Below are 26,831 nucleotides of genomic sequence, written 5' to 3' on the forward strand. Positions count from 1 at the left end.
AAAAGCAAATAAGTGAAAATAAAAAATTAAAATACCCATCAGACAAGAGGGTCAGATAGAGATACCTGAACCAGAATGAGGACACAGAGAGCGAGAGGAAAGAGTCTAGAGGTAGAGAGACATACAGAGACCCTAACCCAGTTCCCTCAGCAGTCTATGCATAGAGCAGCATAACTAAGGGATGGTTCAGGGTACAGGATCATTATGTGCTGGGAAATTACAACTTCAATGCTTTAGTCGTCTTGTAGTAGATTCTTCGGTTTGATCCCTTGCAGCTGGATCTGAATAGAAAGACAAATGAGCTGATGTTAATCTGACAGCGGACAACACAGGTCTTACTGATGCTTGATCTGAAGAACAGCAAATTTTCTCACCTTAAGTTGCTCATTGGCTCTCTTGAGGGACTCTATCTCCCCTGTGAGCCTCTCGTTCTCCACCTGTAGCTTTTGGTTTGCGTTCTTTTCAATCTCATCACATTTTGCTTTCGCTTTGTCCAATTCCTTCCTCAGGTTGTGTGACTCATTCTCCAGATCAGAAAGCTGCATGAATTAATAGAATAAGAGACATTTGTGTGTAATTTGCAGATGCACAATCAATGCTGTCAAGTTTTGTGTTTGTGTTTGTAAACATGACAAATAACAAACAACTCAATGCCCTTACCCTTTTCTCCATGTCACCCTTGCCCTGCTCAGCCTGCAGGAATTTCCTCATGCCAGAAGCAACACCGGTTTCATACAGTGTCTGGTAGGCAGAAAGTGATAATTCAATCTCATCTTTGAGCCGCGACAGCAGCAGACCCCTCTCATCACATTCGATGGTCACCTGTCGAATGAGCTCATCTTGGAAATATAAAAAATAAGGAGTTCAGTTTATGTTGCTGTGTGTGCATATGTGCCCAATAAATATACAAATCTAATGCATCTAAAATCTAGCTTTATATTATGTCCTTAAACTATTTATGCATCTTCCACCATTTTAACTACATTTCGGCATTCTGTCTACCTAAGCACTGGGAATAGAGCTCCCTGCGGAGAGGGCAGATGCCTGTTTCTTTGGCCTGCCTCTCCAGCAGCTTTGTGTTCAGGAGTTCCTGGAGGTGCACAACATCTAGTCGTGTAACAGTTGCACTGGAGACGTTTTGCTGTTGCTGCAGCAGCAAAAATTCCCTGCAAGATCAGAAGTTGAGATAAATTACACAGTGGATTAAACTTTCTCAGCAATGCACAGTAGATAAGATATAAAAGATGAGTCACACAATTACCCAAATTACGTGCAATGTTTTAATGAAAAACAAAAAAAAATAACCAAAGAAAATCTAATAGATGGAAAAAGCTATACCTGAGTGGAGAGATATCCCCACTTTCCTGCCTTGGAGCCTCTGTGGTTTTGGGTCTAGGATGTGCTGGAACAAGGTTGAAGTGCATTGGCTCCTGAGACCTCAGCTTTAAACTACTCCTCTGTAGTAAAAAGTACATAGTATTACATTTAGTATATTACATGCACTTAAAGGTACAGTGTGTAGAATTTAGTGACATCTAGTGGTGGAGTTGCATGTTGCAGCGGAATACCCCACACTTCAACCTCCCCTTCCAAACATGAAAGAGAACCTGTGGTAGCCTTCAGTTGTCATAAAAACTCAAAAGGTTTAGTTTGTCCAGTTTGGGCTACTGTAAAAAACATGGCAGCCTCAATAGAGAAAACCCGCTCCCGATGGAAAATAAAGTATTTCAATATAAAGGGCCCATTCTAGGGTCAAGAAAACAACAATTCTTACAATTTAGATGATTACGCACTAGTGAAAACTAGGATTATTTCATATTCAATTTCTTCCAACAGATCTCTATCACATGATTCTTCCTCTCCCACATCTTACATGTTGTCAAAGCTATATCTTTCAGTTAATTCTGGAATTAATGTTAACTTTCAACTTCCACAAAAGTGGAGCTTTCCAAGTTTTGATTCTGCTGTTCTCTAACAGTTAGAGTCTAACTCACCGTATGATGTCTGGACCCATGTCCAGGAGGAGGAGTCTTAACTGAATTCAATGTGTTCCCACAGAGCGGCATCTTTTGTGACTTTGATGTTCTTTCTGTATTTTAAAAATGCAGTTCTTGCTGAAAATGCTGTGTGAATGCTGAACGCTTTGTCGAATCAAGCTCGTTCTTCTCCTTCTTTGTTCAGTTTATTGGTGGATTATTAAGGGTGCATTGGGATCAAAGATCAAGGGAATTTGATTACATTAAAGATCACCGGAATTTGTTCTGATCAAAGGAATGTGATGCAGTCTTTCTGCAAAGATGTTCTCTGGCCACCCGCCGGCCGGTAGGCGGAGCAGAGTAGAAGAAGAGGATATAGTAGATGGCAATAATTCACCTGTTAGTAAACCCAACAAAGTAGAAGAAGTTTCTGCAAAGATCAAATAAATATTAGCAAAGTGCTTTACAGTATGACCCTTGATCAAGATAAAAACATTTCTTTTATATGTTATTATGAACCCTTATCTTAAGTTGCTGATTGGCTCACTTGAGGAACTGAATCTCGATCTTTGGGAACATTTGTTTGTAAGTTCCAGATGCATGATGAATTCTGTATGGTTTACTGCCACCATCCTTACTTCGTGGAGCAGTATAAAGTAGCCAGAGACATGTCATTAAGTCAGAAAAGCTAAATCCCTGCTGTACCGTTGTCAGTAACACCATCCTGGTTGTTCCCCTCAGTGTCTACTGATTTCTATATTCTGGAAAAAGTGCAAGGATGTAAAGGTTGTGGAAATATAGCAGTTTTGGTGGAGGATAGATTGCAAATATCATACAAGACAATTATTCCAGTATAGATGGATCCAAAGATCCTATTAGATCCTAGAACAGAGATATTAGCAATTACAACAGCACTACAGTGGATAGAAGAGTTACAAATTAGGACATTTTTTGTGTGTACAGATTCGTGCTCAGCATTAATGTCATTACAGTCATTTTCATCTAACAACAGACAAGATTTGGTTAATGAGATATTTGAGACTTAAATTTTTTTATATTGTGACTACTTTTATGTGGATACTGGCACACAGAGGGATAATGGACAGTGAAGGGGTGGATTTATTGGCTAAGCAAGCACTAAATCATGAAGAAGTCATGGACATTTCGCTAAGTAAATCGGAAGCAAAAACAATATTCAAAAGAAACATTATTAAAGGCAGCATAGCTGGGATATAACACAAAGCGAGACACCTTTATGCAGAAGAGCGGGAAGCGGTGTTGTTGTGAATGCGTCTGAGCTGAGAATCTCCTGCTGCGTTCGTGTGGGTAAGACAAACTCCAGAGAAAGTCCCGACCCAATTGTGTGGACATCTGTGACCACCAAACATAAAGCATTTCTTTCTTCACCTCCACCTGCCAGCACCTTGATTTCGTTGTCAGAAAAGTTGCGCTTCTTCTCGCTTGATGCCATGATTCGTAAAAATCACTGATCAGCAGGGTCATTAAACATTCATGAGGTGCTTTGCATTGACCATTTATGGTTGACTGTGGGCACAAAGAGGGCGGGATATGAGGCAGATCCATTTATGCACATTTCCAAGTGGACTGTAATTTATAGATATCAGATAATTTTGGGCATATTTTTGGCGTTTGGGTGCATGTACCGTTTTAGTATGAACCCTATGGACTGTTTTATAAATGAGGCCTTGTGTGTGTCCTTGTTTGAAATCCTATTCCCGCGGCGAGTCCCCTCAAGCTAGTGCGCTGGTGGGAGTGACAGTATCTAGCTGGTATGATAACTGAACAGGCAAGGGATTAGCTGGAGTGCTAAGACTTGACGCGGTTTATAGCAGGTTTTCACAAGCCAATCACGATTGTCGTGTTGAGATCGTGCTTCTGAGTGTTGCCTTGAGGTCCCCATCCACCCACACATTACTGTGAGTGTGTGCATGCTTGCAAGAGAATTCCCTCTGCTGAAATCACAGTGTAGCAAAAGCTTAACCAAACTGTTGTGTAAAATTACAATTTATGTGTTGTATCATAGTACGGTAGAGAAAACAACCTTTTTATAAAGAGCCACAATCATCTCTCTCTCTCTCTCTCTCTCTCTCTCTCTCTCTCTCTCTCTCTCTCTCTCTCTCTCAGACATCATTTTCTATTTATTCATTCTTCTTTTGAAGCATTTGACCCTGGTATTTAAAGCTAGAGTAGCAATTTAAGCTATGCTTTCTCTACTCTGTCTGCAACCACAGTTAAACAAACCAAAACGGCTGGCAGTTCTTAAAACATACATTTATCCCAAACACAACTAAAACAAATGATACAGTTCTGCTCTATCTGTCATCCATAGTCCGGTTAGAGAGACAAATGACTGCATGCCACCAAAATTACAAAGCAGAAGTTTTGCTACGTTAGGAAAGCGAGTGCATGAGCCATCTGAATAATGAATATGTATCGTACACTGAGTGAGTGCAGAAGCCTGAGACTGGGCCAGAACGCTGAGGCTGTTTTTTGAGATCTGACCAGAAAGTATAGAGTGAAACGACAAACACAAGACGAAGGTTATTGCTAAAGTTGAATTATTTATTTATACGCATTTTACCTTTTGCTTCAGTCTGTGTTTTAAACATTCACATTTTAGTTTGACCAGAATTTGGTCCCTAATGACGCTGAGCAAGTCACAACAGGGGCAGATTCCTCCAGTCAGCTGTGCACTGCGGATTATCCTGATCGCTGACCTGGACTGGCTCTATGCACGAGACTGCAGGTTAACAAACCTGCAGTTTGAGGAAGAGAGTGTGTGTGTGTGTTTGTGTATGTATGTCTGTACAGATATTTTTGTGAGGACCATTCTGAGCTAAGAACATACAGAGTGAGGACACTTTAAGAAAGTGAATATGTTCTGACCAGTTCTGACCCACTTTCAAAGGGCTGTTTGAGTAATGGTTGGGGTTCGGCATTTAGTTACGATGTACAAGTTTAGGGTGTGCGGCTGTGGAATGCATTATGCCAATGCGTGTCCTTACTTTGTGTGTGTGTGTGTGTGTGTGTGTGTGGGTGTGTGTGTGTGTGTGTGTGTGTGTTTGTGTGTGTGTTGGGGGGGGGGGGGGGTAAGCTTAACTGAATTTGGGGAAGCGCTAGAGGGAGCTAAAGATCATCATCACCAGACTGATTGAAAACACAACCAGGTGCGAGAGATCCTAGCTCCTCCTTAAATAAACAGAGCTGAGCCAAGACAGGGACACGAGTAAGCCAGCTTTGCTCGTCTGTCTGTCCCTAAACTGTATTTAAAAGAGGTTACTGCAGGGTTACTGTAATCACTGTACGACACAGTATAATATTATGATGGCATGTAGAGCATGGATGCCAACTTTTGGAACTGGAGGTTTTATATTTGCTAACAGCAACCTACATAGTTAGTAATGCAGCATTTTTTTATTTATTTTTTATGTCACTGGTGCAGTGCCCAGATGTCTATGTCTATGTCTATTTGCTTGGCCTGTGGTAATGCTCTCGAGCTCACCTCAGAATTATTCCCTATAATTAGTGAGCCCTCTTCAAACAGTTCTACAATATACTGTAGTATACTATAGTCTATGGTGCAGAGTGAAGTTAGAAAACTTTGTGTTCATCCTACCTGGTTTATCTGCGATGGGAATTTTATGGTCATGTAGTCTTTTTCATAGAATTATACTAAATTGGCTCATAAATAAGTATAATAATGATTTTAAATACACACACACTCTGACTGCTACAGAGCGTCTGTTTATTCAATGTATTTAATGTAGTGTATTGGATGTATCCAGAGTCCAAATCGTACCAAATTTGGCACTGCACTTATCCTCACTAACCCGTATCTCCAAGACCTAAACTTTTCATGAGTTCCGAAAAACACTGGTTTTCGACACATTTTTTAGATGGCAATGATGCAACACTTCTGGCCCACTTGCAACTGGTTTAAAATAGATGTGAGCCTTAAGTGGCCCACTTGTAAAATAGAAAATGTGGACCAAATATACCAAAACAAATGTGGGCCTTTTTTGGCAAACATGAACCTACCGTGACCAATGTGGTAAATAGTAAATATAGCCTGAATAGCACAAAATTAATTTGGGCCATCTTTGGCACCTTTGGTTGACACACTGTTTTGCTTTGGCTTACTTGTGGCCCAAATGTGGAAAACGGGAGCGGACTGCCTAAGTGCCATCCTTCCCCGGGGTATGTGGGCCGAATGACAGTGTGACATTGTGGGCTATATGTGTGCCAAATGTTGGTCAAAACAATTTTGCTTTGTGGGAGTGGAGTTTTAAATGATTTATTTATCTAAAGAACCAATAAAGGAATCTGATAAAAGTTCTGGAAAATTCAAATTTGGACATTTTCTTTGAACAATGTAGAATGTTTTCTCTGTATTATTAATTGACACTTTGGTACAGCACAACCTTTTGTGCAAAAATACAATGTGCCAACTATACTATTCATTCCTTCTGTGGGTAACTCCAACTTTGGGCGCGGACACTCACTGTCTTGTATGTTTGATCAAAATGATACATGGTGAAAGGTGAGGGATGAATATATACGTAAAGTTCTGTTCCTTTTTGTAAATCAGACTACCTTTCGCAGCTGTAACAAATTAAAGCTTTTGCAGCAGGCCTGCACATGTTTATAAAAAGAGTCACATTACAGGGGAAAGAAATTTTTAAAAGTGCAACAGTCTGTCTGGCTGATGTCAGAGCTGGTGACTTCATGGTCTCCGGCCTTTTGGTGCAGCATCCAAGAGGCTGTCAATCCCGAGGACGTAGGGGGAAAAAGGAAGCAACTTACTAAAAACTTTCAGGAGGGAGTGAAGGAGGATAAGCAGAGATGGACCAGCTAACATATATGATTCACTTCACAATTCACTTTTTTCACATTTACAGCGGCAGTCTTTGGTGAAACAAAGTACAATGAAGGCGATGAAATGTCTACATTTCGCCATTAAGGCCCTTTTCTGGGGTGCAGTCCTGGAATAAAAGAAGTCATCACAAAACAAAAATGTCGGAAAAAGATGATACTGAAATAGTCAATAGTGAGAATAAATTTATGTTTTTTCAAATTTTCTCATGAAGATGGATGTTGTATCTAGTCTTATTTAGATTCATTAATAATAATAATCATAATAATGATTATTATTATTTTTATCAGGTATATTGTTTATATTGTTGGGCTCTGTTTTTCACTCAGCTTTAGGATTCATTACTGTGACATACTCATCATTGTGAGTTGTATCCCAAGGATGGTTGGCCCTCGCTCTCTATTCGATGAGAAACATAATGGGTTTTGTTTATCTACTTGTTAAGTTATTGGTTTTTTACCACCTTACATTTCCTCACTGCAGGTTTTTAATGTGGACTCCCATCAAACACACTCAATTGACTAGATTACAATGCAGGTGCCAACTGTTCTTTCTGAGCTCGGAAAATCCAGTTTTCCAACATGGAACAATTTACAGAACAAACTTAAACTTAATTTGGGGCAATTCAAGTTTTTAATCTCACTGACAGCTCCAGCTGTTCTTGTTTTGGTCGATTGGTTTTTTTTTTATTGATTCATTTTCTTTAAATATATTATTCCCAAAGCTCATACTTTATTTCGCAATTTGGGAAATGTTACTGTTTCTTATTTGTGTTTTCTTCTGAATGAAAGAATTATTATTATTATGAGAAAATTCAGGTAGTCTGCTCAACACCACCAGCAGCGGCCAGCAGGGGTGTAGGAGGGTTAGAGAGGTAAAGGACGCCCTCCATCCCGCCTCCCCCCTCTATTACCTTGCCTCCTCTCTCCTCCTCCTCCTTCTCCCTCTCTCCCTCCCTCTCACCCGTGCACTCCCTCTCTGCGCTCCTCAACCGGGCTACGGGAGAATCGAAGCTGAATCGTGGAAACCAAGATGCGGGTGGTCGCGGCCGCGGGAGTCGGTGTGCTGTGGGCGCTGCTGGCCACTCTGGTGCCCGGCGGCGCGTCGGAGCTGGTGCAGGAGCAGGTCAAGGCCGAGTCCTCGCTGCTGAAGCCGAAGGTTATGATCGCCATCCTGGCTCGCAACGCGGAGCACAGCCTGCCGCACTACCTGGGCTGCATCGACAAGCTGGAGTACCCGAAGGAGCGCATAGCGATCTGGTGAGAGTGCGCACGGACATGTGCTGTGCAGCAGTGGCACAGTTCATTACTTTTGTCTGACTTGGTTCTTAGAGTAAAGTGAGCGTGTAGATACTGTTGTGCAAGTAAAAGTACTTTTTTTCCATCCTAAACTGACGGCTGTTTACCAGCCACTTGTTCTCATAGCAGATCTTTTTTTTGCGCAGTTTTTAAAAGGTGGGCAACAAGTTGTGCACGGTGGTCTGCAGTGGAGCGTGTTCTAATGAAAAGCAGCGTGTGTCCGCGTTTCATCATAATAACAGATCGTCAGCGTTGGAGACCTGTTGCTGCTGCTGCGTTTTACGATGCACTTACCTCGCGTGTCTGCCGGCATCCAAATTGCACACCGTGCGTAAAGATGAGAGAGCTGTTGTGCATGTTCGGGTTTTAGTCTGAACCCTTAATCACGGCTCCCTCCGCCTGATTCAGCACAAACCTGCGGAAACGGGCCTTTAAAACAGCAGGGCAGGCAGGTATATGGAAGGGTGGGGGTGCTCACACCAGGTATATTGGGTCCTGTAGGTGTGTTCGGTGCCACAGCAGCAGACCGGGATTATGCAAAGTCAGAGGGAGCCCTCCAGCTAAAGGGGATGAAAAGAAACACTGAGTTGGTTTGACAGCAGGGGGGTGGGGGTACATTCTTGAAAGTCATGTTTGAAATGTGTGTGCCTGCGTGTGCATGCTCGTTTTTGTTCCATTTTATAGGACTTTTTCCAGTATAAACAATGACTCAGGACCAGAAGACTTCATGGGAATGAAAGCGTGGTCCTAATGAGGCAAAAGGTCTGGGCTAAGATATACGAATTGTGGTCGGGTTAAGAGCAGGGTATCCCACTTTGTTGTCCACTAACCAAAAGGTTGGATATTCAAGCGCATGCTGAAGTTTCCTTTTGCAAGATAGTGAACCCCAATTTGCCCAAAATTGCTGTCCCAGCAGTGTATGACTTGTGCGATAGAGAAAGTGCTGCACAAAGATGCACAGAATGAATGAGTGTGTGAATGGCAAAGGAAAAAGTGTTATATAAATACTTTCCATTTACCTTGGATATAGTTTAGGCTGCCCACAGTGAATGGGAATCAATGCAGTGTCTTAACAAGGATAGCTATGTGTGTGATGTGCATGATGATCTGAGAGATTTCCGCCTATTTAGACTATTGCAGTGCAGATTAGACATGAAGAATGTGCGGTGGAGGACAGGACACACACCAGCCACACACACACACACACACACACACACACACACACACACACACACACACACACACACACACACACACACACACATCACACAGTGGTGGATGTACAGTATGTAAAGCTTTTCCCCGTCAGCGTCCAGCTCCCTGGCATCCGTTTGTTTTGATTCCCACCCTTCCCTTTGCAGAATGTCTTGATTCTGTTTGCAGAGTTATTGTCTGCTTCTAATCCAGAGACCCTCACCCAAACACACACACACTGTAGATAATCAATGTAGAGATGGGGCCCATCCCTCTGGAGCGCAGTGCCAGTGTGGCTGAGTGGCTTTATGAGTGGGTTTAACTAACAGAGGAAGGGCCCCATCAGTCAGGAGGGGCGTCTCTCTCTCTCTCTCTGCCCTGCAGTCAGTGCAAGTGAATGTAAAATCACAGTGTATATTTGAGGGAGGCCATGTATATATGTCACACAAATATGTTTGTGGTCACTAGCATAGAAATGTATCATTAAAGAACAAAGAAACTCACTTAAACACACACAGCATTGGGTCCTGCAACACATCAACTTCTAACATCGCTTTTTGGTTTTTATTTCAGTTGAAAAAGTCTGTCGTGTTCCTGCTTCTGTGGTCTTTTGTGTTAACCACACTCTCATCAACTACCATAAACTAAATGCTCATATTAATATCCTGGGCTATTTTGGCCATTTTTTAATGCTTTTTATTTAGCCTTTTTACATGACATTACAAACTATTGTCTATGTCATTGCTTATACGACCAAACAATTCATTTTTCACTTTGACATAGTCTATCAATATTGGACCCAAACACAGAGACATGATTACACAATTTGATTTTTTACTCACCATAACTCAAGCAGCTCTGAACCTCTTTTGTTTCTTTTTGTCATCATTACTTATCAACATGGAAGCCAACTGCTGCATTAATACCAAGTTATGATTCAGCTCTCACCAAAAGCATATATCCAAGTTAGAATATTGTATGTGTTACATGAGCACCAATTACTTATGACAAATACAGTTGGAAGATCCTCAGCTCATGACATATCTAATGGGGGATGGATGAGTAATGATGATTAAGGATGATTATATAAGCAAATCCAGTGACCCCTGTCTTCCCAATTAATTTAACATTACTGCTAATGAAAGATTAACTAATGGTGTTTCTGGTTTCTGGTGTTATTCGACAGTAGAAGGTTCTCATACGCTTGGAGAAAGATAAAAGGGAATGAGGGGAGGCGAGGGTCTCCAGCTGGACTCAAGCCAAAGACTTAGTGGTTTGGTGATACATTACTTCACTGGTAAAGCAGCCACATTGCTCCCTTTACTACCATCCATTCCCTCGTCTGCATAGATCATGAACTGAACAATGTAAAGTATGCAGGGAACTATCCCGCTTATACAGATGATACCTTCAGTGTGTGGCTGTGAGGCTCCTCTGTGTGTGTGGGGACACAATGTTCCTGACGTTCTCTTCTCTGGAGCCTCTGATTTAGAAAGAAGATGTTTTTCATCTTCATCTCTCCCACTCATTTCAATCATGCAGTCCAATGGAGAATGATGTAGGTGATCAAATATAATAAAAAGGGTTTTCTTCTCTTTATTGTTCTCCCATGGAAGACAGGGTTTTTTATTTTTTGTAATTTTTTTTTGAGACAGGAAGCTTAAGGCAACAAACAGCACTACGTTTTTCGTTTGAAAACACAAATTTCAAACGAAAACGTTATCCACAAAAGTGCTTTGGCTCTGAATCACTTTAAATCCACGTCCATACCAACAGGCATGGAAACGCGAGTCCACTTACGCACACTGGGCATGCGTATTCTGGTGTGAACAGGAAGACATGTGTTTCCCACTGGTCATAGGGATTGTCACAGATTGCTTGAATAACAGCTGGTCTCATACACATGTAAATAGTTGTCTCATTGTAAAATGCATAATTTGACTGTGCAACATGGTGTTAGCAAAAAAGACAGTGTCCACAACACCTGTAATTGATTATCCATCTTCAGCTCTTCACTAGTAGCCGAGGTTAATGCCGGTTGTTTTTTTCCGATGGGGGTCAGGCATATCTGTAGCTGACTTGATGCGTTTTCAAACAAAAATGTAGTAGTATGGATGTAGCTTTAGAGAATCAGAGGTGGAGTGTAACATAAAGAAATGTCATGGGGACGGACAGCCGGAGGATGTTCCGCAGTTAGCAGGTCCGAAACTGTTGCAGGGGCCAAAAGTTTCCAGTTTGAGGCTGTTCACAGGGTTAATCTGCCCTGATCAGCCGGGCCATGTCTCCTCCACCCTGTTTCTTCAGCTATGACTCGCACTGACAGATGGGATGGGCCAATAAAGATCAGTCTTTAGAAGTTTTCCCTCTGCAAGCGGGCATGGGTCTGACAGAGAGGTGGCAAATCAGTGACAAAGACTCTCACACTGCTGTTAAGGAAAGAAAGAATGCAGGGAATTGGAGAAAGAGGGGGGGATGGTCGGGCAAAGAGAAGGTGGTCAACAATGCTGGGAAAATTACCCACAGGGCATTTCGCACTTTGGTTAATCTGTTTTCCCACAGTAGCTTGACCAGAGCTGTTTTCCTCTTTACTGTTGTCCTGTTGCTCCATCCTACTCCAGCTGTCCTAACAGGACAACCATGGATTATACAGGACACTTGATATTGTCATGTGGAGAGCCTGATAAAACAGGTAGTGAAAGGAACCCTGGATTTAAGACATAGTGTGACTGACACGTGCAGTAGGTCCCAGTAGTTATTAGTCAGGAAAATATAGCCTGGTCATGGAGCAAGAGGGGTCTGGGTTGGAATCTTACTCACTCAGCTGGGGTCTTTATTTGTTGTTACTGTAGCTATATGTCGTTTGTATGAGTTTGAGTTTGTGCAGGTGTTAAGGTGTTTCTGTTTTCCTCTTCACCCCAAAGACATGCATACCAGATGGACGGGAGAACTTCGGTTGCTGGGTGAGAACACAAAGGGTGGTTGTCTGTCCAGGGCGTACAAAGCTACACTCAGCAACAAGTTAGCTTAGCTAGCATGAAGACTAGAAGGGGGAAATCATACAGACTGTATATAAAGGTATAATGGTTATGCAGTGGACTATGTAGTTATGGTTATTTAGTGCCTTGGCTGAGTAGCCCTAGAGTCTTGATGTCACTAAGAGGTTGCTAGGCAACCAGTTGAGGGTACAGTTAACAATAATTTCCCCCAAAAATGTAAATAGCTATACACAAATAAAAGTGTACATATACAGTGGAGAGCAACAGAAATATGGAGAAAGAGACAGGAACCAAGGTTACAGGGTTCACTATCAGTTTCATTAGTGGAGTCCTCATGACTGAAAGGATAAGTGCAGAATTGAATGGCTTTTATCGTTTGCCAATTGACAGTTGAGTTGTCCTCGGGAGTCCACTTACTAATGTTACTGCTCAGCTGCCTCAAAGGAAATGGAGGAGGATTTCATAAGCAGAGAACTTTGTGTTTCTCATGACATCTGTGGGACAATGCAGAGAAGCGTCTCTAAAATTTCATCCAGCCTGTTATCATTTTGCTTGTCCTGCAGCTCACCGCCTGCTGCTTATCGACTGCCAGCTGTGCTCCTGTGGGGAAACGCTTTCCCAGGTGCTGGGCCGGGAGTCGAGATGATTTGTAGACTTGCCAGAGACAGACTGAAGCCTGAGGAAGAGGACCTCTTCCCCTTTAGAACGTGTTTTCTCACTTTCATATACCATTTTTCATATTTAGTTCTTAATGAGAGAACCACTTATCCTTTATTTATGACTGTCACTGTACTTTATACGAACAAACAATAAGGTACTCATACCAGGAGTTTTGTGGTATGAGTTTTCTTAGTGTTTACTTTTACTCACTGCATTTCTTGACAGAATAATGTACAGCCACAAAGCAGCTGTATCCATTTTATGAATAGGACACCGTTAAAACCTGTTGCACCTAAGGCCTCAGTCATGATATGGCCATCTAATTATCTAGACTTTGGCAGGCCACCATATTCTCATTTGTCTCGCCACAGTTTCAAAATGAGTTAAAAATGTTGTTATAGTTAAAACACAAGAGATGCCTAGCTTGGTGTGTGCAGCGCTATTTGCAGTGCCGCATGCTCCCGCACTACGTCATGCCACCACATGGTTGCGATCTATGGCCCATAACGTTTTTACCATCCATGCATACTGGCTGACCTCACACTTTCAGCTGCAGTTGTGGTATGCAACAAAGTCGTTACTCTCACACAAGACCTCCGTTGTTTAGTCTGTGTACCTGTCACTCAGAATCTGTTGTGAGACTCATGAGTGTGAACTTCATGCGCATGCACGTGCACCCCTGTTACCGCCATAGATTTAATTAATTCTGTAGTATTTGCTGTATGACTTTGCCCTAATTTCAAATGAGAGAGTTAATATTTGAAGTCAGCGACAAACAACAAAAATAAACACACATCTCTTCAGCGCTCCTTTAAATGCTCCACCCCCAAATTCATGGAAGCGCATCGCCAAGTCTTTGACACAGAAATCCAGAGATTCTTATAGGGTGAGGAAGTGGAAAGCTAAACAGACCTAATAATACAAAATATCAGCCAACAAATGACATGCACACAAACACAGCATCCAAGAGTAAAAACCGACCGGTTACAGGTGCGAGTGCAACCGAGACCATATTCCAAAATTATTTACGCACGCACACATACTAAAACTAACCTCGTTGCATTTAACTCACTTTGATTCTTTCACCACTTCATATCTGGATGCAACTGCCTCTGTCATGGTCTGTTGTGTCTCGGCCATTCTGCGGTTGTGTTATACATTAGCGAAGTTGTTCTCAGTTGATGACTTTACTTTGTGTGTCTGTGTTCCAACACAACGTTGCATGTAGAGCAAAACAATTTACACCTGCTTCAGTGCAGAACAGCAGGGAATTGCCTTGCAGGGCGTGTGGCAGTACTTTTTGTTGATAAAATGTGAGACATCTGTGTCACATGTGTCTGCGTCTGAGTTCGCTGACATACAGTACATCTATTGCTCTGCATTTATGAAGGACTGTTATGTTTGGGGGAAATTTCGCAGGAAACAAAAACGACAAAAAAACAACAAATATGTGGAAAGGTTTTGGTTACAGGACAAAATTGCAAGGTCGTTAGAATACATGGGGAATAGTTGAACTTGTGTTCTTCATTATTTCTTTCATCTGACAGACAGATATGAAAATAGAACAAAGTGGCGAGAATCAAACATGAACTTATTGTCAGTTTTACAGCATTGGATAGTTGCCCTTTGCGTCTCACTGTGCCAGGTGCGTTACCTCGGAGCCCTTTCCCCTATAGGAGTCCACCAGGGAGGCCTAAGTTGTTCCTGGCTTTGTCACACAGGCCATTTTCCAGTGAATCCAAACGTATGGAATCAATTAAGAGGATGGGATAGGCTTTGTATATTATCTGGTACCGACAACATGTGTACTTGTGAATGATTAGTAGCATATGCTTTATCCTCATAGTGTGTGTCAATATGTATTAGATCACAGTATTCGAACTGTGTACTAAAATGTGTGGGTTTGATTAAGGATGTTCCAAGTATGAGTATAAAGGCACAAGCATGTGTGTTTCCTCTCACACAAGCTTGTATGTGTGTGTTAGATTGTTTGTGTGTGTTTCTTTGAATGCTATAACAAGGATAATGGGTGTTTGTTTCTGCTCTGCTACTCTGACTCAGGCCCGGTTTTCCATTCACTTTCCCAATGATCCCGTAAGACCCACAGCGAGTCAGAACCTCCATCTATTGAGTAACGGGCCACGATCATGTGTGTCCAATCAGTTTCTCCGAAGATGATCTGCACTCACATCCAGAGCATGGGAAACTGAATTCTTAAAAAATCTGTTCAGGTATTTTTAAACTCACTGAGGGAAGGAAAGGTGCTTGTTTAATGGGGTTTGACAGAGTGAAGTAATCTGCGCACACTTTGCAAGAACTTAGATAGCCATCTATTTTCTCACCCATTTGGAGTGTTCCACAAAATATTTGACATCACAGCTGCCAGCATCATTTTCAGACACGTCAACATGAGCTCAGTCTCACATGGCAGAACAGACAGAGCACATCTGGCAGCGTCCTATCCGCGCTCTGCTGTGAGAAGATGCAGAATCATCTGGAGTGAGTCCTGCCTTTGTCAGATGCTCTAAACATTTAAGAGACATTGTTTGTGTTGCTTACTAAATAAACACAGTTAAATGGTATATAAGGTGCCATTATTCCACATTAGTCTTCATTCAACACTCTCTGTGGCACTCTCTACTAAACCCGTTTGTTTTTAGTGAAGACACGAGTAAAGAAATCTAATAACCAGCTCAGAGTGGGATCACTGAAGACCTGGCCACTGTAGTTTTTTTAGCAAATATTTCCCAAACAGGATTAAACAATGGATTTGTTAGGGACTATTTCCAAACAGCTGGTGGTATGGTGAGCATTAACAGTAATGAGACGAGTGAAAATCAACGAAGCTGTGTTCAGAGATTAAAGTCATGTGAAAGACAAACTGGGGGAAATGCCCTAATACGGAGTTTGACTTTTACATATAAAGAATGCAGCAGGAGATTGTCCAGGTCAGACTCAACAACAGGAAAATTCAGCATTCAGGCCAGGGTTGGTGCCTGAGTGGAGTATGCAGGAGGCAGGATGTGACATTTAAATTCTGCTGTGGAGATCCTGTGTATTGCAGCACATAGACATGGCCAGCAACGCCAAAAGCTCTCAAATCTCAAGACGAAGTGGACACCTTCGTCCTCTACATGGACACCTTTTTTTCATCCTGAGATATTTTAATAATCTTTTTGAGTTTTGCGTCTGTCTGTCTGTCCGTCCCCGTCTCTCTCTCCCTCCCGTTGTTTCTGGACTTGGCCTGGACTGTGAATTCTTGCTTAGATGCCCCATGTGTTCCTGCACACTTCCAGCAGTATTGTCGGAGCTTGGCAGCAAAGCTCTGACAGAGTTGGCAAAAAACGGACACACGATGGCATCTTGGTACAATCACTTTCATCTGGAGAGAGAGGGAGACAGAGAGGGATGGAGGGATGAGTTGAGATCTGGAATGAGATTAGATAAAGTAGAGGCAGCAGTAAAGAGAGCGAGGGAAGAAGATCAAGAAACAGATCCACTGTTCATCTGTCAGGTGATGTGTTGAGAGCCATGTTTTCATGAACACTGGAGTATTCATTAAAAAGACCGGTGCTCATGTTCTCATATGGAAATATAATTTTAGCACCATCCATCTGTGTGTGTGTGTGTATGTATGTGTGTGTGTCATCAGATTCATGGCCTGACTACTGTGCTCTCTCTTCAATCCCTCCCTGTTTCTCATTTCCCGACATCTTTCTGTTCCTCCATCACTCCTTCCATATGTTTCTCAAGGTTTTTTGCTTGATTCCTCTCTCTGTTGCATTTACCTTATTCTCGTCTACAAACGTTTATTCTACAATTACTCTGAAATACTTTTCGCTACATAAAGCCACAAGTATACTGTATCTTTTTCCTATACAGTGACTGTGTGTCATGAATCTCCACTCATATCATTTTAGTTAGAGATGTTTCGATATCAGCATCGGAATAGCCGTCAATGCTGCAGAAAATACCGGGTTTGGCATCGGCAAGTACGCAAATCTATGTACCAATCCAGCGACGTCATTAAACATTTGAAAGGGTTTAACTTGAGTCAGGATCATACAACAATACATTTTTCTTGTTTGCAGGATCCCAATGATTAACTGCATATTAATACTGGACAGTTCTGAAGTAGAAAATTACACATCTCCAATGCAAATGTTCTGATGTAGAGGTCGGGGAGGTGAATAGAGCACAAGGTGACAGATTTCTCATCCTGTCTGCTGCTGACAGTCAACACTGGCTTTCTTTAATGTTTAAACAAGATGAATATCTTTGCCTGTTACACTTCAGTGCCAGCCCGCCAGCCTTGGCCACTTGTGTTGACCCTGAGAGTCATGAGGAATTTCAGTCAGGAGTCTCACCCGCCTCCTCCTCCCGCCCTCCCTCCTACTCCTCTTGTACCCTTTCCCCCTCCATCCCTCTGCCCATCTACCCCCTCCTCTTTCTCCTTTGCCCCGCTGGGCCAACCAGATATCTGCAGCCACGTCAGCCTGCAGACGTTATTACCAAGTCAACACACACTAGCGTAGTTATTATGTTTTAAAGGCATCTCTGCTCGGGTCTGAAAGAGGCATTCTTCCTTCTTAATTATATGCAGCACCCAGTCATTATTGGTAGTGATATGAGATAGTTTATTGAATCAACAGGCAGCTGACACTGGCCTGCTGGGGCCTTTCAGGCCTGTGTTCACCTTAAGGGCCAGTCTAAGAGACGGGCCTGTGTGTTTAAGGCCAGATGTCAGCCTCCAGTTAAGCGCCCTCTCGACACACTGTTATCTGAGACACTTTCTGTCGAGGATAAGCCGACCAGGTGGGAGAGAGGGAGGCAGAGAGAGTGGTGAAGTGGGTTTATAATCATGTTAGCTGATGGAGATGGATGTGGTATACCGCTCGACATCCGGAGACCCAACTAAAAAAGTTTCACAGCAAATTTGAAACTTTTATCAAATATACAGGCTAATAATAGTATTAATAATAATGTGACTTTTACTTTCAATAAAACTAGTGCAATTCCCGTTGTAAACCTGCCATGTCTGAAAACGGCTGAGCTGCTGTTATTTTTTCATACAGGTCTGTCGATCAACCACAATCTTCAATCTTCAGACCCATGTTTAAAACTTTTCAAAATAAAAGCTTGATGTAAAGCATTGCAGCAACAGAACAAAGATTGTGCTATTACTTTGAAGACAACTTGCCAAAATGATCCAAACTGCTACAGAGCCCTGGTCGCTTGTTTATTCACTTTTCAGTAATATTGAATGCACCACATGTCCAAGTTGCACCAAACTTGGCACTGCACTTTCCTGGACAGTTGAGAATACACATGCGTGACGCTGATAAGAGGAACAGTTTAGGACAGATGTGTTACACATACAGACAGATGTGTGTGGAATTAGTTGGTATTTGTAGGTAGATGTGATGCGGAAACATAAGCGTTTCTTAGATTGAAGAAAGGATTATCTGTCAATTTACTATAAGCTACACATTTTGTCATCCAAGTGTATTTTGGATGTTTCTGTTGTTTACCTGATCTGTAATGTCACTGGTAATATCTCATCCAGGTGCTACAGCACTGGATGAGGACTAGTGTAAAGTTCACATGTGTACGAGGAAAGATGGTCTCATGCACTTAGATTAGAGAACACAGGAAGAATAAATAGGCATCTCTTAAGCGATAGGGCGGAGGAGTGCTGGGGTGTGAAGGTGAGGCCTGAGCAAGCATGTGCTGTCCAGATGCTCATCATAAAGTCAGAAAGGGGGAGAGAAGGCCTAACCCTAGAGCTGCAGGCAGCAGAATAATGAGGCGGCAGTCTACTGTAAACTTCAACATTGGGATGAGGAGACGCAGCATGAGGCAAGACAGGAAGCGATGGAAAGGTTGGGAGGGACGAGGAGGGGGATATAAACCCAAGAGCTCAGATTACTGATCCACCTTTTTTGACTTTAGCTCCATCGCCGATAGGTAAAATCTTCACAATCCTTTACTTTAGGAGACATGAGCTTATTGCAGCTAAGCTATTTGACAGGATCTGAGAATGCTCCTTAAACTGGGCATTGGGGGTCTCCGGACAGTGTGTTTCAGCTGCAGGCTGAAGGCGGAGGAAATTGAGGAAACAGAGCGCATATGTGGCCTCCCGGAGGACAGATGTGACCAAAAATAAAGTGAGACGGAGAGGATATCCAAAAGTACAATGACTTTACTCCAGGGTGCTCTCATGTCTGTGCTTTGCCCGATCAAACATTGAGAAGACACATAAGCAAAAACCCTCCCTCTGTTTCACTCTATTTGCTTCACATATGCATGTATGATGGCTTCCCTGTGGTATACACCATAAAGTTTCACATTTCCAGAAGTCATAAGGAATGCAGAGATGTAATGCTGGTAATGGAAAATCCCACAGTGTGCTCAGAGTCCTGAGTGCTCAAGGAGGCTGGGCAATGGGAGGGGTGGAGTTGAAAGATGTGCTTGTGGAAAAACAAGAGCCGGTAAGCAACAGCGACACTAAAGAAGGTGCATCATCCTTATAAAGCACATTTTGTACTTTTATAACCCGGCAGAGGTTGTGATATGCTGTAAATATGCACAGTTGTGTTTTATCCACAACAGCTACAAAACACAACCAGAAGGACCAAGCCAGCACTTCCCATTTCTTCGTCAAATTCTGCAGCTTTATTGGAGTAATTGTTCCCACGTTTTCTTTCTCTATAATTCCTAAGAAATACACACACAAGTTTTCTTCTCTTTGTGGAAACCTTCAACCTTAACTGATCGATTACATCTGCCAAGAAGAGCCCATAAAAATGCACAAATTAAACCTGACGAGATTTAGATTTCTTCAGATTTTGTAACCTGGACAAAAGGAGTCATTATCATTTTAACGCGTTGTGTGTAAAATGAAGTCAGCCCCATTCTTTATATGGTTGAACGGTTTTAATGAGCCACGTGAGGATTTCAATTCCTAATTTTGGAACAATTTCACACATTTTCAGTTTATGTTTAGCAGTAAAATAAAGTGAAGTCAACAGATCCTCTTTTTTTCACTCTTCATCACACTCGCTCTTGCTGTCTCTTAGTGTGTGTTTGTTCACATTTGCCTCCATACATGGCACAGTTCCCACATGCTGTCCCGTGCATTGTTCTTCACTTCCCTCATTTTAAATCCCTGTCTGGAGCTGAGTCTGTGATTTGGAGATGACATGCAGGAACACATTTATGTCCCCCCGGCACTGTGCAGTTTAGTGGTTGCAGAAGCATGTAACTGTGTGTGCAGATGTGCTCATTACCAGCGAGTCAGGTGTTTGTGTGTTTCCAGCCCACGATAAAAATGGCATTTATGTACCAATAAGTTCTCAAACGTTGACACACACTCAAGAAGAGACATGCACATTTTTCAAAGTACCACTTGTGTTGGACGTAAATCACAATCAGCTGGTGTGAAACAAACATTCCCCCGGGACACAAAAATGTACGTCTATATGTTTTGTCACACACCTGCAAGTGTAGGCATGCACACACACACACAGGTTTGTGCAGGTATCCTTATTAGGACTTTGCATTGACTTTCATTGATTACGAACAGCCTAACCAAAACCATATCTTTCACCTTGGGTCCCCACGAGGCCCACTGGTCCTGGCAGGGTCAGTGTTTATACTGTACAAATGAAGACACAGACACACACATAAACACACACAATGAATTCCCTAGCCTCTTACCCAAATCCTAATAATAATGCTCAAACAGCTCTTTAAAAAAATGAGGACTTGCAAAATGTCCTCACTTCATAATCTTCTTTTATTAAGCACTGAAGGACCAAAATATATAGAATATCTCATCTACTGGTAGGTTATGAACCATCCAGACCCCTCAGGTCGTCTGGAACAGGTCTGCTTTCTGTCCCCAAAGTCAAAACTGAACATGGAGAAGCAGCATTCAGTTTCTGTGCTCCTCATGGTACAAGCTCCCAGAGATCTGCACATCTGCTGCAAATCTTAGTTCTTTTAGATCCATGCTGAACACGTCCCTGTTTGCCAAAGCGTTTTATTGAAGCAAATAATTACAGATTTCTTACTCTGCCCTGTTATTTGAACTCTTTTAATTTCTTGTAAATGCTTTTTTGTATTGTCTTTTGTTGCTTTTACAACTTGTCATGATGCTTTTTGTGTTTTATGTAAAGCAATAAACTTGCCTTGCCGCACTACGTAAGGTCTAGGCTCAAAATGGTCCTCACAAAGATGTCATTACAACAACACACACACTCATGCTTTTGAAAGTAGTGACAACTCCAACTGCTTCAGGCTCCTCCAGCTGCTGATTATCTCAGATACAGAATTTAATTGTCCGACTGAGATGATCGAAATTCCACACACGAGAGCGCTCTGCCTCTTTCTGACTCATCTTTGTGTGTAATGCAAGACGGTGCCTGTCTGTGTATTTGCCTGATGTTATAAGCATCTGCTTACCTGTATGTGTGTGTCTTTAAAAGAGAACAGGTGTTCCTGTATTGCTAAATCTGGGTAAATGATGAGAAACAACACTGTCATCTTCTGCTGAACGGTACTTACTGGAATTATCAGGACATTGCACAAGCGTGTGTGTTTGTGTATGAGTGTGTGATTCTATCTCTGACTCTAGCTAAAATTGGGTGTGATTTTGGAGAGAGTACAGCAAGGAATATTACAGCGAGCAGTGGAAAACTCCATCTTGCCAAGTGTGTGTGTGTGTTGTATGCACACATTCACGTACAGGGTTCTGCCGCACATTCTGTTGACCTTTCCTCCCTTAATGTTGATTTGACTGCAGAGAGAGGGAGAAACAGGTGATGTTCAGTTTTCTGATGCTCAAATGTACAGAAGTGAAGGCAAACCGTGATGCAGGGGCTTGATCACTGTTTTCATTTCTCTTGCACAATTTAATATATATATATGTGTACACACACACACACACACACACACACACACACACACACACACACACACACACAAACAGTAGGCACAGTGTCTTCTCTGAGTAACTCTGGGAGTGCAAATCTCTGAAGAAACAGCGAAGCCGAGTGCAAACCACAGGAGTGACTTAAGTGTGCTAAATTTTACACTGACATCATTTGCTTACAGTAATGGGTGTGTGTGTGTGTGTGTGTGTGTGTGTGTGTGTGTGTGTGTGTGTGTGTGTGTGTGTGTGTGTGTGTGTGTGTGTGTGTGTGTGTGTGTGTGTGTGTGTGTGTGTGTGTGTGTGTGTGTGTGTGTGTGTGTGTGTGTGTGTGTGTGTGTGTGTGTGTGTTGTCAGTTTGCCTTTGTAAAACTTTGGTGTCGAGATGTTTGCACCGAGCTTCCATATTCATCTGCGGCCTGTGTTGGTTTGATTGTTGAGAACGAGCATTGAATGACGTGTTCATCCCACACCCATGAGTGACAGCCCGTCTCTAAAGCAGGATTACTATGAGCTTGGTGTACCTTTTTTTTTTTTTAATTTCTTTTTTAGTTTTTACCCAGAGTGCCGCTGAGTAATGTCTGTCAGTGCTGTTATTTCAGACTTGCACGGCAGCAGTGCTGTTACGCTGTGAGGAAGCTCTGCAGCACTGAGGCTGCCTGTTGTAACATGAGACCGTAATTAGACAAATCTGGAAGGAGCCCGAGCGCCTTCCTCCATAACCCGCTGTCTGAGAGTCATGACTCAGTGTCGCAGCCTCTTTCACACAATTTTCTACTTTACGTTTCACTCTACTTCACATCCCCGTATTTTACCCAGAGGTTATTTTTTTGTATTTTTGTATTTTCTCTGACACTTATTTTGATTGAGAGGTAGGAAATTACGGTGGCCAAGACGTCTCACACCGCATTGACAGAAAACATGAATGCAAAAGCCAAACAATGGAAACAGGGTCACAATGGAAGTGAGCAACAACAGATGTTGACAATGAAAGTGAGCCGTCGGTTTTGAAAACCTGGCCGCCGCTTAGAATGTGATGCATGTTTAGTTTAGGCATTACGGTGCCGGTGCTTGGAACAGCCAAATCACCTGTTGTGTAACATCTCTAAACGACAAGCATCAAATTTAAAGCAAGACTGGTTTGTCCAGGTTTTTACAAATGACGGTTACTTGACCCAAACATCCATGACTTGACCATAGAAAGTAACTCACTTGACTGTCAACAGATATTGTTCACTTCTGTTGTGGTGCCTTTAGCATTTATGTGTTCTTTAGATGTGCTGTCTCGGCCACCGTAGGCGGTAGACAGAGAGGATGACATCCACAGACGGGCCAGATTTGAACCTTAGCTGCTGCAGGACGGCCTGTGAGACTTGTCTGTGTGGTAGTTTTAAGGATAGTAACCGTGGCTGTATACTTACAGGATGCATGGTCAGTGGTCTGCTTCATTTCAGTGACATCCTCTGTTGTCTGTGTCGTTTGTTCCAGGGCGGCAACAGACCATAATGGGGACAACACCACTGCCATGCTGAGAGAGTGGCTGAAGGGAGCCCAGAGTGTCTACCACTACGTGGAGTGGAGACCCATGGAGGAGCCCAAGTGAGTCCGAATAGGGTTTTTATCTGGATTTGTTCTGATAATCAGTGTTTCCTGAAAAAATGGCAATGACTTTTTTTTTAATCAGGTCCTACACAGACGAGTGGGGTCCGAAGCACTGGCCTCCCTCCAGGTTCAACCACGTGATGAAGCTGAGACAGGCGGCACTGAAGGCTGCCAGGGAAAGATGGGCCGACTATATACTGGTAAGACAATGACTGTGCAGCAGACACCAGTTTTTATCTGCTCCAGTCGGCGGGGATGGAAACATGACACGCTGGTGAACACATTCATTTCTTCTTAATTTTAGCAGTGTAGACACTGACGCTGCACCTTTTCCAGTTTCCAGTGTTATGACGCACATCCAACTTCTAAATGACCTGAAATCTTTCAGTCGCTGTTGAGTTTGAAAGAGGAACTGAAGAAAAAGCTATAAAAGTGTAACTACTGTAACTTTGCCACTGCAGTTTTTGCCTCTGTTGTGTGTTGTGTTTCCCGCTTCCCGCTGTCGAACATGAGTCATAAAAATAAGAGCAGAAAGGCAAACCCCTCTACTGGCAATTAGAAATTAGTCAATCGCCTGTAGCGGTTATACCAGAGTTAAAAAAAAAACTGCTAACTGAGTTGTAAAGGAGGTATAAGATGACAGATATGTTTTGAACTGAATTAGATTTTCATCACTCATACCTTCTTCATACTGCAAAAATAGTTATTGAATTTAAGTCACATTTATTGATATTTCTAATCTAAAAATGTAATTATTTTCCAATCCACAAGGCTCTCCTCTCCATTTACACTCAGCGCCTCTCTCCTCTGTAGTTCGTTGACAGTGACAACCTGCTGACGAACCCTCGTGTGCTCAACCTGATGATGGCCGAGAACCTGACTGTGGTGGCTCCCATGTTAGAGTCTCGCTCTCTCTACTCCAACTTCTGGTGCGGCATCACCCCACAGGTACAGTTTAGACTCTGACTCCTCCGCCTGTCCACGTGTCAGTTGGAGTTATCACCTCAGCATGGGACTCTTCTTCTCCCTCTTCTCCGTCAGGGTTACTACAAACGAACACAAGACTACCAGCCCATCAGGGAGTGGAAGCGACTCGGCTGCTTCGCCGTTCCCATGGTGCACAGCACCCTCCTTGTAGACCTGCGGCGTGAATCCAGCCGGGACCTGACCTTCTACCCCCCTCACCCAGATTACAGCTGGGCGTTCGATGATATCATGGTGTTTGCTTTCTCGGCACGTCAAGTGGGTCAGTTTGAAACCTCGCAACAAACTGCCAGATTTATGGCCGGGATGTGACTGTCTCACGACTTTAACAAAGTCAGTGGCTTCTCAAGTCATTAGTTGTCGATAGTGATCTGGTTTTAATCAGCGTGTTTGCTGCAGAATAAAACTGAAGGCTTTTGATTTGTTTATTGCACGTGTCAGATTCAGGCTGATCTATGTGTGTGACTGTGTATGTGGCTGTTTATTAGTGTGCAACATTGTGTGTGTCTGATGTGATTCATCATCTACTGGGAACAAACAGCATAATTAAACCCTCTTTCAAAGACCGCAGGAGTTTGGCAGCAGTAAAGTCTGCACTCTAACAGATATGCAAACTTCCACAAGTTTCTTGCAACTCACAATTGTGCATTCAATTTACTGCAATTACACAATATTTATGTAGAAACATCTGACTTGTTTTAGTTGAATGCATGAAAAATAAAATGCAAATTTTTCCAATCACTTTTTTATGGTTTAGTATATGGTGGCTAATGTTTTTCCAACATTGTACAATTTTGTTGTATTGATTCCCCCTACGTCTGCTACTGTTAGAATTCACTGTTATCATTTAAATGATACTTGTAGTGTTTTAAGTAAAGAGTTTGTATTAAACAAACCTAAAATAGCACTTCCTATGGTGAAGTCAAAAAAGAAACCTGAAAAATATAAAGTACAAATACTTGATTAGAAAATACAATTCCAGTAAATTGGACATGTCATTAGTTGAAGCACAAATCAAATAATGAACTGATATAATGTAACCCATTTAAATTTTCATGTGAAAATGTATATTTTGTATAATTGACATCACTGTTGCCATAGCAAACAGGAGTTAACTGGCTAACTATCAGTAAAGTTTTAATATGGTCTTCAGTTTTACAATTTTACAAGTTGTTGCTTCATTTACACATAAATATTTATTTACAAATGTACTCACTTATTTAATTTATTATTTTTAGTATTATTACTATTACTACATCAGCCAAACAACATTTTTTTGTGTGTTTCCAGGTGTGCAGATGTATGTGTGTAACAAAGAACACTACGGCTTTCTGCCCGTCCCGCTCAAGGCCCAGCAGAGTGTGGAGGAGGAAAGGGAGAGTTTCATACACACAATTACGGAAGCTTTGAGTAAGTACACACACAAACACACATGCACACACAAACACACACATGCACACAAACACTTCCCAGATGTCCAGACTTTACTATCAGTCACGCCTTGATGACTTTACCTCTCAGATCGTTTCTACGTCATCCTCGACCCGCCGTGATTGAGTCCTGTCTGCAGTCTTTGCTTAAACCTCCCCCCTCCTCCTTACTGTCTCTCCAACACCCCCTTCCCGTCTTCCTTCTCTCTTTTTCTCTCCCCCTTTGGCCTCTGTCCCTGCTCGTCTCTCTGCTCAGATTTTAAATATATCAAATAAACCAGTGCCACAAGAAACTCAGTCATTTTCTGATCCTGTTGTAACCTCTCGCCTCCTTCCTCACTCTCTGTGGACAGTTGAACACGACATTGAGACCTCAGAGCACTTGAAGTCTTCTCCATCGCCGCAGGACACGATGGGCTTTGATAACGTGAGTTGTGAGTTGTCTGGAGGAGCAGAAGCTCAGCAACGTCTGTGTCTCTGTGTATTTACTGTTTATAAGCATCTCACTTTTCTGTCCCAGTTTGCTTCATTTTATTATTGGACCATTGAGAACCGAACAGCGACGGACAAAACCAACTCTGTTTGCAATATTACTCAGTTTTTTCCTGTGCAATGTTAATATTAATGTGCAATATTACTATTCATTTGTAATATAATTTTTCATTATATTATGTTTAACAACCATTTGCAATATTCCACATTTCTTACTACTACTAATATGACTACTTACTGCCACTTTAGTTCAGTATCTGTTTATGGTCTCACGTAACTTACTTACTTTATTTTACTTATCTTATTTTCATTTCTATTGTAATTTCTATGAGGCAGTAGTTCTGCATTTACTCTGTATACACTTAATATTATT

At 42.2% G+C, this 26,831-nt stretch overlaps 2 protein-coding genes across 2 annotated transcripts in view; one reads left to right on the forward strand and one right to left on the reverse strand.

Annotated features, from left to right (window-relative positions):
• LOC117760102 (33 kDa inner dynein arm light chain, axonemal-like) lies at window positions 1-8,658 on the reverse strand. The gene is made up of 6 exons (XM_034582871.1): window positions 8,463-8,658; window positions 1,339-1,457; window positions 1,003-1,166; window positions 661-839; window positions 375-539; window positions 1-281 (listed from the first exon to the last, which is right to left on the reverse strand). The coding sequence occupies exons 1-6, from the start codon at window positions 8,523-8,525 to the stop codon at window positions 234-236; spliced, it is 738 nt and encodes a 245-aa protein (XP_034438762.1). The 5' UTR covers window positions 8,526-8,658; the 3' UTR covers window positions 1-233.
• Window positions 7,829-26,831, forward strand: part of colgalt2 (collagen beta(1-O)galactosyltransferase 2) — a 25,659-nt gene continuing 6,656 nt past the window's right edge. Inside the window, exons 1-7 of the mRNA XM_034582853.1 lie at window positions 7,829-8,129; window positions 23,439-23,549; window positions 23,635-23,752; window positions 24,366-24,500; window positions 24,594-24,798; window positions 25,827-25,946; window positions 26,320-26,393. Of these exons, the coding sequence (XP_034438744.1) occupies window positions 7,903-8,129; window positions 23,439-23,549; window positions 23,635-23,752; window positions 24,366-24,500; window positions 24,594-24,798; window positions 25,827-25,946; window positions 26,320-26,393 (990 nt within the window). The 5' untranslated portion in view covers window positions 7,829-7,902. The remainder of the gene's footprint in view (window positions 8,130-23,438; window positions 23,550-23,634; window positions 23,753-24,365; window positions 24,501-24,593; window positions 24,799-25,826; window positions 25,947-26,319; window positions 26,394-26,831) is intronic.

Source organism: Hippoglossus hippoglossus, chromosome 4, assembly GCF_009819705.1.
Source record: "Hippoglossus hippoglossus isolate fHipHip1 chromosome 4, fHipHip1.pri, whole genome shotgun sequence".
Lineage (NCBI taxonomy): Eukaryota > Metazoa > Chordata > Actinopteri > Pleuronectiformes > Pleuronectidae > Hippoglossus > Hippoglossus hippoglossus.

Coding starts and splice junctions, on each gene's coding strand:
- LOC117760102 (XM_034582871.1), bottom strand. CDS start 8,525: ATGCACAACAGCTCTCTCATCTTTACGCACGGTGTGCAATTTGGATGC. Junction 1,167..1,338: donor GGGGATATCTCTCCACTCAG/GTATAGCTTTTT, acceptor CTGATCTTGCAG/GGAATTTTTGCTGCTGCAGC. Junction 540..660: donor AGGGTGACATGGAGAAAAGG/GTAAGGGCATTG, acceptor TAATTCATGCAG/CTTTCTGATCTGGAGAATGA.